Source organism: Haliotis asinina, chromosome 1 (assembly GCF_037392515.1).
Source record: "Haliotis asinina isolate JCU_RB_2024 chromosome 1, JCU_Hal_asi_v2, whole genome shotgun sequence".
In the NCBI taxonomy this organism is placed as follows: Eukaryota; Metazoa; Mollusca; class Gastropoda; order Lepetellida; family Haliotidae; genus Haliotis; species Haliotis asinina.
In genome coordinates, this window is record NC_090280.1 from 101,691,777 (window position 1) to 101,704,488 (window position 12,712).

The 12,712-nt window shown below is 39.3% G+C and overlaps 1 protein-coding gene across 9 annotated transcripts in view; it reads right to left on the reverse strand.

The window, feature by feature from the left end:
• Positions 1-1,221: 1,221 nt before the first annotated feature.
• LOC137256986 (apoptosis-inducing factor 3-like) overlaps positions 1,222-12,712 on the reverse strand; it is a 36,062-nt gene continuing 24,571 nt past the window's right edge. For 5 of the 9 annotated variants that reach the window (XM_067794584.1, XM_067794588.1, XM_067794586.1 and 2 more), the window contains 11 exons: positions 12,133-12,219; positions 11,534-11,625; positions 10,851-10,981; positions 8,989-9,104; positions 6,815-6,950; positions 4,580-4,656; positions 3,363-3,480; positions 2,795-2,893; positions 2,464-2,539; positions 2,002-2,106; positions 1,222-1,523 (listed from right to left, as the gene is read on the reverse strand). In XM_067794584.1, the coding sequence (XP_067650685.1) occupies positions 1,481-1,523; positions 2,002-2,106; positions 2,464-2,539; positions 2,795-2,893; positions 3,363-3,480; positions 4,580-4,656; positions 6,815-6,950; positions 8,989-9,104; positions 10,851-10,981; positions 11,534-11,625; positions 12,133-12,219 (1,080 nt within the window). In that variant the 3' untranslated portion in view covers positions 1,222-1,480. Of the gene's footprint in view, positions 1,524-2,001; positions 2,107-2,463; positions 2,540-2,794; positions 2,894-3,362; positions 3,481-4,579; positions 4,657-6,814; positions 6,951-7,561; positions 7,678-8,988; positions 9,105-10,850; positions 10,982-11,533; positions 11,626-12,132; positions 12,220-12,712 lie in introns of all 9 variants that reach the window. The other 4 variants (XM_067794587.1, XM_067794590.1, XM_067794589.1 and 1 more) reach the window with 1 other exon arrangement.

The following is a 12,712-nucleotide window of genomic DNA, read 5'->3' on the forward strand; positions in this document are numbered from 1 at the left end:
AGGTGACAGCAAACAAGCCTCCCTGTTTTGTTTGTTGTTTAACACATCACTCAGCAACATTCCACCTACCATATCCATGTGCAAATCAGCCACTGGCCCACTAGACTGTGACTAGTAAAAATTCAGTTGGACCAGTGAATCTCCACAGTAACTGGCCCGACTGGCTCCTGAATTTTTGGTGGGGGTCAGTTTGAGAAGATCTGACTTTCTCTGTAATACACTTTTAAAACGTGCAAAATTATGGTGTGATAAAAATGTCCATAATATTAGCAGCTGAATGAGGACACAGATGAAGAAGACGAAGAAGCTGAATGCATCATGCCGACAATATCTTATTTGTAAGAACACGTGAGAAACCTGTGCATAGAAAAATAATGTTTGGTTGTTTATGGTTGCCACGGACCAGTCAGTTTCTCTGTATCTTTCAGAAATCAGACACGTAGTTTCTTATCTGTTTTTTTTATGGTATTTCACTTTTAGTAATCTTTTGCATAGTTTCTACATTCAAATTTCGAGTTAGTGAATTATTTTGCAGGCTAGCAACTTTCAGGCATAGCTAACCTGACTCGTTCTCAAAATTTGGAAACTATTTTACACACTGGCTTATGGCAGCAATCTGTTTTGACCAGACATGACTATTTATAAGCTAGTGACCAACACCAAGAGAATCATTCTATGCAATTGGGACATGATGACATGACAACCAATACTGTTATCCTGACCTCCCAATCCTGCTGGGCACCTCTTCGGTTCCTGAAAACAGATCTTCACAGGTTGTCTGTCAATCCTGCTGGATATTTCATCAGTTCTTGGTAGTCACTATCAGGAAGAAATAGAAAGAAGGCACACCAGCTTGTTGGTTCCCAGAGTTATGGCCCTTAGCTCCCAGGATCTGCTTCTCATGGATTCAAATCACAGTTTTGTTCCTTGGTCAGCACAACACCAATACTCATGGATTTCATCCTAATGGTAAAGGTGTACAACATATTACTCAAACCATGACGTCATATGACTCACCTATTACAAACTGACTTTGACTCACTCCAAGTAACCATCAGTTACTAGTACATGTTTGTCATGACAGAAGACCAAATATCCCAAATGATTAGATTCCATTGTGAGTATTGACGAAGGATCACTGCTCACCACATCAATCACTGTATCATCTGGCCCAGATTAGATGATTTACAGGATAAAGAACAAAGTTAATAAACACAATCGAACATTACAATCGATTTTTAATTCTTGTAGCATTTTTTGCACGATCATATATATACAAAAAATACTGGTTGATACATAATAGTCAACTTAATATTTAACAATTATCCATTCAGCGTTTTCACTTGGCAGTGATAAGAGTATTCCCCTCAATATATTCCATAGCACATACATGTTGCGGTCAAATGTAACTTTGTACATTCATATAGAACAAATACATAAATTGTGATTTTTACAAGTTTGATTTTGATTGAACAGACAGTCAGAAGTTCTGAAGTCGACTTGTCCAGGATTTTGGGTCATCTCTGAAAAAGATTATCAAATATGACATTACAAACTGTACTGTTACCATGGTTACACTGATGGTATATCTCTGGTACTTCCTAAAACTTCATTCACTCTCTCTATATCACAGTTCCTGAACCATATTTTTCTTTCTACCAAGTGTTTTCTGTTGTGACTAAGACCTAAGTGAAGGAAGTTTAGATGTTCGTCGTCCTGGTCTGAATGAACAATCTCATTACACTCATCTTCAGTTCAAGAGTTATTTGATGTAGATGACAGAAACATCCCGTCCTGAGAACATTCCACATGTTTTACTGGTGTTATGTCAGAGCACTTAGCTGGCCAGTTATGTTATCATCAATGGAGGTAACAGATCATGATTTGGGCACTATGGTGGTCATCGGCACTGTTATCTTGAAAACTTTCTGCCTGTTGTGAATGGAGCAAAATGCAAAATCTGCAAGATATTTGAGCAAAAAGTGTGTAGAAGTTACTCACCTGATCTCGTCCTTGGTGATGGTTCCCCCGTTCAGCATCAGCTGGGCAGCCTGGGACACTATGGGGTCAAAGGCCAGGCTGGCTACTGCTACAACCCTCTCTCCTCTGAACATGGAAAAAGTCAGTTGTAGTGTTACAACAATCCGGGGCTATGAAAAATGTGAGTAAATTGTTGTAAATCTGGGAGCTAGAGAACAGAGGCTCAAGTTTTGGTGGACAGCTAGCAGAACAGGTGCTATCTAAGATATAGATAGAAAGATTTCAAACCACACGTCACACAGACTCCTCACTGTTCAGACATAATTAAATGACATAACCTATTAGCTGTGAACAGTAGAACCAGACAGAGAAACAAGAACACCATATTGTAATATCTTTACAACAAAGTGGGGGATCAAACCAGCAAGTTGACACTTTATCCATTAGCCCCAATTCATGGGAGAATGTTACTCCTGAACTTACTTTGTATAGAAAGCAACAAATTTTGGTGCATCTAGATCTCCATGGACAATGACATCATCATAGCCTGGCCCATATCCTGAACATATAAAAGGTCCATTAGCATGTTATATGTATCAATGCAAGCAGCGTCAGTGGATCTGTGGTAAGACAGGTATTGTGAGGAACAATTTCTGTCAGTGTCTAGTTGTCACAGCAGTTCTAACCAAACGTTTCCAAAATGGCAAAATTGATTTGTGATGCTAATATTGGTAAGAGTTATGGTTATCTGATTTAACAAATGCTGTCTTTGTTGATATCATGCAGTATAGCCGATGTAATTTGTGTGACTCACCTGTGTAGCGTACACTTTTGCCATACTGCACCGTCCAGAAGTAAGGGACACTTCTCACCTCAGTTGTCTTCCCCAGCATATTGAGTGCAGCTATGTGACCTGGAGTGAACAGTTAACACTATCACTGTCTGCTGAGGAATAATGTATCATATTCACTGTCTGCTGAGGAATAATGTATCATATTCACTGTCTGCTGAGGAATAATGTATCATATTCACTGTCTTGGAAATACCGTCTCCAATTCACTGCCTGCTTTTTAATAATGTCTGATATTCAGGGTCTACTACAGATTAATGTCTCAAATTAACTTTTTGATTTGGAATAATGTCTGATATTCACCATCTGCTCATAGTCAGCAGCAATATCACATTCTGACCAGTTGGTCTACAATCAAATCTTGCTCACATAAACACGTGCCTGAAAGGGCAACTTATTTGGTGCTCCACAAAACAAGTATTTTGGATCTAATTCAAGCCAGAGCCAGACAGAAAATTTAATCTCACTTATGTTCTGCAGGTAATTCAATAAAACATTTGTGGTAGTTTGACCCCACGGACTGTCCCCTTACCATGTTTGTGTGCCATCTGCCAGTGCTGGATGTTAGCCTGCTGGTCCCCCGCCATGAACAGCGGGAACTCCACAATGTCCCCAGCAGCATAGACGTCAGCAACGTTGGTCTGCAGACTCTGTTATCCACACACCAAGACACTCACATCATCATCATCATCAACAATTACCTGGTTGTAAATGCTCCACAACCCAACAACACATGCGTCCACCTTGTACTGAAGTCACTATGACCATTATCTCAGACAAACCTCAATATGCTTTGGGCAACATGGCCTTGCATTCATCTAAACAATGAAATTTCATCCTTCAACAACAGATTGAGACAGTCCAGAAAGTGGCAAATGTAACACATCATATTCGGGATTACCCTTTCTCAGGAAAGTACAAATTTGTATACTTTTGTTATGTTGAGTTGCCTTGATCATTATTGATGTCAATATTAATGGCCCATTGTATTGTCAGTCTCAACTCCCTGGTGTGTGTACAACTCTTGCAGTCTCTATTTGTAGCTGTCTCATCCTCTTGAGGTACCCATTCGTCTCAGGGTAGACTGGGACACACAGCCACAGTACTTTGTCCAAGTTTTACTGCATGTTACTGTACCCGCAACTAGGTGTATGCACACATTCACGTGGTCACCATCTGATCATATACCAATGGATTCATGGGTTCTCTAAAGTGCACAGGGCTGTGTACTGTACACTAGGAGTTGTGACAACACAGAAAGAGCCTGCACACAAAGTTGACTCCAAGGTTTTACACCCGGTCACAGGTGGGGTCGATCCCGAACTCAACCTTGCTGGATCACTAGCCTGGGGCTTTAGCCAGCTCACAAACCACGCCCCACATTATGTTATTGATAGTTTAATAACTGTGCATTAATAAACATAGCCAGGGGAATTTGATACATGATGTTAACCAATTATTTTCAATGACTGATCGGTTGTAAGGAACCAATCATCAACTGTGAGATTGTAACCAATTCCCAAGATGAACAGCATGCATTAGAGCCTCTCCAAATAAATACGTTCAAATTGTTCACAACCACTCCTGCATTTCTGTTCAGGTTTGAATGACAGCACTTAAAGTCATCTATTACTCAAATCACAATTGAGATGGAGACAGTGGTGTCATTAACAATGCTGTACATGTGTCTTGAACTGACTGCATACTCATTCCTCTCTGCTCTGCTCTGAGAAAGTTAGAATATCTCACCTTATTCACAGTAATGAATCCTCTGGTTGTCATGGCAATACCAGAATCCTTCAAGAAGTCTGTTGCAGGCACAACACCTGGACGACAAAACGCAGCAAATGCAGGATAAATGACCAAGACTGACACTAATGATTTAGAGTAACATCTGTATTACTTTCATCAGAAGCTGAACTGGCTGGCTCAGATCAACAGCATCCCTCTTCAGATGAAGAGGTCTACATTCATCTCTAGGTTCAGCTCATGTTCTTCAAAGGGTTTGACAGATCTACACATAAGGGTAGCATGTTACTGTGTCATTATTTTGATCTTGATGCCATTGTTTATCAAACAAGAGTCATCAGAAGATGACATCCCCCCAGCCCCCACATATTTGAAAGGACAAATCATCTAACAGTTACTTGATGTTTTCTTAGATTAAGTTTGAATCATTTCCATGGAAGTGAAGAAAAATATAAATGCCATATATCTGTAAACAGCAAAAGGCACCACTTCAAGATCTGTCTCATATATCTGCCAAGATCTGCTGAAAGATATGAAATGGTATTCGGGTTGTGCTCTGGAAACAAACCTTATCCCTCCATTTTGAGACTAAGTGATAATTGTTTACATGGAAACCAGGAAAAATAAAAATGCAAAAACATTGTAAATAGCAAAAGGCACCACTTTGTGATAAATCAAATATTTGCCAAGTTTTGCTGTAAGATACTGAATAGTTTTCAAGTTGTGCTCTGGAATCAATGCCTATCCCTCCATTTTGAGACAAAGTCAGAATCATTTCCATTGAAACTTGGAAAATAATAAATCACAAAAATCTGTAAATAGCAAAAGGCACCACTTTAGGGTCTCCCCTACATATTTGCCAAGTTTTGCAGAAAGATATTTAGAAGCTTTTGAGTTCTGCCCTGGAAACGAAGCCCATCCCTCCATTTTGAGACTATGTCTGAAATGTTTCCATGGAAACCCAGAAAATTATAAATCACAAAAATCTGTAAATAGCAAAAGGCACCACGTTGGGGTGTGCCACATATAGCTACCAAATTTTGCTGACAGATATTAGGAACTTTTTGAGATGTGCTCTGGAAATGAAACACACCTCTCACTTTTGAGACAAAGTCCGAATCATTTCCATGGAAACCGAGAAACAAAGAAATCACAAAAACCTGTAAATACCAAAAGGCACCATTTTAGCTTCTGACTGGTAAATCTACCAAGTTTTGCAGAAAAATAAAGAACGGCTTTTGAGTTCTGCTCCGGAAACGAAGCCCATCCCTCCATTTTGAGAAATAGTCCAAAACATTTCCATTGAAACCGAGAAAATAATATATCACAAAAACCTGTTAGTACTAAAAGGCACCACTTCAGGTTCTGACTGATGTATGTAACAAGTTCTGTAGAAATATATTGAATGTTTTCTGAGTTCTGCTCCGGAAACGAAGCCCATCCCTCCATTTTGAGACTAAGTCCGAAATGTTTCCATTGAAACCAGGAAAATAATAAACCACAAAAACCTGTAAATAGCAAAAGGCACCACTTTGGGGTCTGCCACACATATCTCCCAAGTTTTGCAGAAAAATACTGAACGGTTTTTGAGTTATGCTCCGGAAACAAAGCCTGCTCCACCGTTCGACTAACAGGAAAATGTTCCATGAAAACAAAAAAAATAAAAATACCAAAACTCTGTAAACAGCAAAAGGCACAACTATAGGTTGAGATCATTACATCTATCAAGTTTGGTCTGAAAATATTGCACGGTTTCTGAGTTATGCTCCGGAAACAAAATGATTACGGACGGACGGACAGACGAGGCGTCGACTATATCCCCCCGCATTACATGATGGGGGGATAATGATTACAGACGGACAGACTGTTGGACAGACGAGGCGTCTACTATATCCCCCGCATGACATGCCGGAGGGATAAAAATGTTTCCTTCCGATGGCTTTTATCACAAACATGTGAAAACGTGAAAACAGTAACCCCTTTTACTATAATAATAGGATAACAGGTACCCCATGTACATGTATGGGATAACTGGAACCTGTTTCCAAACCAAAATGGGATAATAGGGCACACTTTTATCACAAATGGTATGTAAAAGTATTTCAATATTTTGCAGAATCACCTTTCAGAACCATATTTGCTTTTCAATACAGCTGAGCTATCAGATATTTTATACAATCAGGACTGAAAATGTTTTCACCAAAGTACAGGAACAGAAACACTTTCTGGACATACCAATTCCAAGAACACAGACATCTGCCTCCAGCTTAGTTCCATCAGACAATATGGCCTCCGTCACCTTCCCATCTACACCAACAAATTCTTTTACACTTCTCTCGAAGTAGAACTTGACACCTTTGTCTTCATGCATCTGAAATCATAAACCTGGTTGACCAATCAAAATCTTCAAGCCACTTGCTTGTTTAATACAAATATCTTTGGCAATAAAGGAACAAAATATTTTCTTCAAAATTCATCAGTTTTTAAAATCAGTACTGTCATGATGGGTCCTAAATGTAATAAAAATGTTAATATGATTAACATTTTGCTTGAAGTTCAAGTTAATCATGTTACAAAAATCTTACTGACAGAAGAAACAAACATTCTACATCACATGATGACATATATAATTGCTACTCCCAAATACAAGTTATCATGAAATATTTAATTATGTTTGGACACTAAAAGAACATCAAATCATGACAGTACATTAGAAACAAGTATAGCTAAGCACAATCATTAAACTTTTACAAGACATTAAGAAAACAAGAGTGAGCAAACTGTTATTAAATATTAAATGAAGTAAGAACTGTGGGTAGAATACTTTTATACACTGGTTAGCAAAACTACGGCAGGAAGACACAATGAAATCAGAAATAAACAACAGGAAATTTAACAAAAGAACATTTTAAAGAGTAATGTTTAAATTGAGAAATTGTGCAAACTAAAATTACTTTAATATATCTTACTGTAGAGTGCTACCTTTTGAAAAACAGCTCCTATTTTCGTCCCAAATATATTGGCTAGAGGGGCACTGCTTCGTCCAATAACATGAACAGACTGGGCCTTAGCGACCAAAAACCCAGCGACTTCCATACCTATGGTTAGAAGCAGCAAAACACTTGCTTTGGTGAAAAACAAAACATTCAACTGAAGGTGATATAAAACAGGGGGGTTGAGACAAGCATAAGTATCAACAGCAACATTGATCAACATGTTAGAGTAACCGGCAGATCAAGCAAAGATGCAGCAGTGTGGATTATTAGGGGGCTGGTTTAGAGAGGTTATGCTGTACTGAAGGACAGTTCAAGAGCATTGTACAGAAACTGTCACAATGAACCTTTTACTTTAGACTACAGGGATTCCTACCTGAGTGTCAAATATATTTACATAAGTCTGTTCAGACTCCATTGCCTGCTAATGAGCATTAACCTTGCACTGACAAGAGTTGATTATTTGAAACTGAACGACCCCGGGAGTATGATACCCTGTCTTACCAAATCATTCAACAATATTATCCTATTTTCCTAAACTTATCATCCTGTGGCCTGAGTGTATGCCATTTGTTTGTGACATCCAGATCACCAACTGTCTGAGTCAGGGCAACAGCACATGGAGTCATTGTAGGTGATATTCTTGTGGTCAAACTTTCTGGTGATCACCAGCAAGGTATCCAAAAGGACTGGCTGGGGTTCAAACTGTAGCTTGGGCAACATCCCAGGAAACTGGTTCTGTCCCCCTCATAATTGGTTACAGATTTGTGTTAAATCATTGCATATCATTGTTACAGCATCGTGACGAAAGCTGTAATTCTTAGACACTTGAATCTTGAAACCAATAATCAAGATATTGTGCTTGGAAACCTCCAGAATCACAGGTTCCTATCATAGCTAAGAGGCATAACTCTGCAAAGTTGACCAACATACATGTCCAATCTGTAACTCAAATCCAAGATTATAGACTCCTGGCAATCCAAGGGGACACAGCTCTGCAAAGCTAACCATCTGCACACATGTCCAATCTGGGATTCAACCCCACAATTACAGGTTCATGGCAGGCCTCTGAGACAAACTCAGCAAAGATGGCTAGACTATCCATGCCTCAGCATCACTAAATGTTAAATGTTTTATTACACAAAATCTGCTATGTAACAATAGGCTTGGAACAATAACACAAAACAACAGATTTAGAAAACAAGTTGGCTCAAAACCAGAGTCAATACATGGCAATACAAGGCAATACATGGCAATAAAAGGCAACAGGCTTGAAGCAACAGAATACACCATGCAGCAGACTGAAAGCAAACACTGGGATATAAACAAAGTAGTAGTCTCAGAAAGGGTTAATGGGAAGGGAAGGGTTGACAGGAAGGGTAAATCTAGCAGGACATGTGCAAACCCTGACTCTACCTTCTGTAACACAGCCCCTACTCTGTCCCCTAACGTCAGCTGGAAGGGTACTTTAATCAGATCTACAACCGACACGCTCTCGGCTTTCTCTGCTAGACAGGAAGCTACCTCCATCCCTGAAGAGTCAACAGTGAGTGAGTGAATTTACAAAATTATTCCTCCACCATGTAATACATATCGGACAAAATACATCTGTAAGTGACTGATGTTTTATATCAATCAGCAGTAATCTAGTGTTAGCACATCCTGGTGTAAATGGTCACATATGAGTCAGTAAACCAGTGGTTGATAGCATGATCACTCCATCAGCATATGGAGTGACACTTTCATTCAGATGACACCCTGTGTTTTAGTCTTACTACAAACATGGGTGCTGGGGTCTTCTTCTAGTGCTGGAATACCTACAGGGTACAAGGTGCATGAAAACAAACCTTGGAATATGAAACATATTGTAGTGATGATCAAGGACGTTTCATATCAACAGCAAAACTTGGTGAGGAACATTTGTAAAACAAAGCAAAATATACATATTCTGAATAAATACAGAACACCATCACCATCTCCTACTCTGCATGTGGTCTTCAAAAATACATCTTGATATTCACGGCTCCACATACGAGCAATGCACCTTCCACGCCTGCATCTACACCCACCTGCATATACACTCACATACAAAAACCAGCACATGCACTAACATTCTCACACACATATCACTGCAAACATGATAACACACTCAAACACACTCATCCACATAAAAACTTACACCATGTGACAATAATAACTAAGAATACGAAATCTCCGAAATAAAGATAGACATTCAATCCGTAGATTCCCTCCCCAACCCTTCACCCTAGCAATATCACTGTCACAGCAGACATCTTGTCCCCTCCTGTAGGTATGATACTACCTGCACATGGCTCTAGACACAAGCAATAGGAATATATAGGGTTACTTATGTAAAAACTTCCATTGTCACCCAGATAGTCAGATGGGAGAGAACTCAATGAAAATGTTCAAGAAAGAATGGTTAGCAGATTCTGTGCTGCATGTATAACTGGTTCCAGGATTCAGGTCAACTTCTGCAGGTAACTGTTATTAGTAAAGCCAGAAAATTGCAGAACAATACACAGCTGTTAATATAAATAACAGTCCTTGGTCTCAGCCAAAAAGAAATCTGTAAAAACACTCACATACAATTGGCAAGTTCTAATGTACACCACTTCTAGCAATACTCCAGCAATATTATGACGGGGCTGGACACCAGAAATGGGCTTCAGACGTTGTGCCCATGTGGGGAATCGAATCTGGGTCTTCAGCGTGACATGCAAACGCCTTAACCACTTGGGTACAGCGCTGACCCAATTACATGCAGAATAGTTCAATTCTAATACAAGGCGCTGAAAGTGAGAGTGGTTATCTCCACTTTGAATGGTATTCCAGTCACCTAACAGTGTGTTAGCTTGACATGGGAGGAACGCCCAAAGTGATTAAGCTTGCAAATCTTTAGAAACATGCTCAGGACAAGACCAGGATTTGAACCCACTGTCTTGGTACTTTGTATGACTTGCAATAACTACTTGTAACATATTGTATGTATTGCAATACAGGGATTGTTATCAATGTATTGCATCTTGAGCCTAATATGACAATACAACACTGTGCTGCAAAATCACTACACCCCAAAAATGATGTAAACAATAGCTTTTTGCAATATTCATGCAATATCACAGTGGAGGACATCAGAAATGGGTGTCAGACAATGTACCCATGTGGAGAATTGAACAAAGGTCTTCAGCATGATTTACCCACTTGGCTACCCCACTGCCTCTTTAACTCATAAGGAAAAATGTTTGAGTACTAACCAATGAAGGACGACCCTATGATGACGACCTTCTTGCCTTGGGCTGCACTGGCAATATAGTTCGCATCTTCTGGTGAGCGGAGCTGACACACATTCTGAAGTTCAAGGCCTGGGATTGGCAATGTTCGCGGTCTGAATACAAAGAAGATTATGGCAGATATTTACCCTAATGACAAGATAACCATTTCCTCAATATCCTTTGACATTTATGAGTGGCTTCATCTCATCACTCATCCCCATCCAGCAACATCTGTATCATGCTTGTTTACCATCACATTCATCACCACTGATCATAAAAACATTTATGATTTTTGTCTATCATCTTTATTGAAACCTTCATTATATTCTTGAGTAGGATATTAAGCAAAACATGTTATTAAAAGCAAACCAAGTTCTGTGGATAGTGAACTTCTTTTTGCACTTCCCTTGTGATTTATGAGATTTCTTCACAGAAAAGAAGTTGACTATCCACAGAATTTGGTTTTCCTTCATCTTCACAACTCCTCGAAGAAAAAAACATGTTACAAAAAAGAGGGAAAAGGTCACAGCATCAATCACTGGATTATCAGATCCAGGGGACTGTGAAATGACTGAACATCACTGATTTAACAACACAAAATATTTACTTTCAAAGATTTGAAAACATAATGTCATTCACTTTCTTAAGGTCTATAATCTACTCACTTTCCTCCCGTTGCGACGAGCAGCTTGTCAAACTTGAGTGAGCTGCCATCACTGAACTTGACAGATTTGCCACTGGTGTCAACGCTGACGACCTGAACAAACAAAAACTGTCTCAGAAAAGCATGGTTTCAGCATGACAGTACATCAGGTTCAAATTTTCTTCACACTGATGCCACACAGGAGTGTGTCCAGTGTGCAGTAGGGTCTCAAACCAACAGACAGTGGATTTATGGCAGCCAGTACAACTTAACAAGGAGAACCCTGGCTCACTGATATCAGCCACCATTATACCATCATAAAATAAGTTTTAAAAATTGTATCCCCCCCAAAAGAATCCTAAAAATCTCTTTTTTTAAAAACATGTACAAAGACAAGATTGACTTTACGAACATTTTGTAAGAAATGTACAATTGTGGACGTATATTGTTACAGTTAGTTTGTTTCAGTTGGTTATTTAAAACTCAAATCCATGGACTGGTAAATGCTAAATTTAGATTCCACATATAAAAGGGAGACAACTCCAACTGATTGTTGCTGTGTGGTTATCTCAAGTCCGAAGCTAGAATCAATGTCCACCAGGCATCTGAGTCTATACCCACCTCCTTCTCTGTTTGTATATCTATGTCATGTGACTGGTAAAAGTCAGCCTGACGCAGGGCAATCTCCTCAGGTTTGATGCTCATCGCCTGCAAATACAAATGTATTAGTATCTTATTGCCAATATGGCAAATAAGGAACTGTTCTTAATTCAGCTGTCTGTCTGTCTGCCTGCCTGTGTGATACCAATGATTTTAAAGGAGGTCACCCATTTTGTTCTGGGAAGGTAGTGGGGTCATCAATTTAGCAATAAACAAAGAGCACGGTAAGTGTATCAGCAAGTTACATGTCACCGTGTAAAATATTTTTCAGGCCCCGTCAAAGCCAACAGATTGAAAACCAGATGATTTCCATAAAGAATGAGCTATAAATGGTCACAATCGGATTATTATTTCACAAGTTATACGCCACGAAGTATCAAGAAGAGCTACATCCGCAATTTCAATCCAAAATCATTGATCATCCAATACAGCAAAAACTCACCTTCCAAATTCATTTATTAATTCCGGCCACATTGACAGCACCAGCATTGGGCTGGATTCGATCGGCTGTGGCATTCCACGGGTCGGCAAACTTATTGCA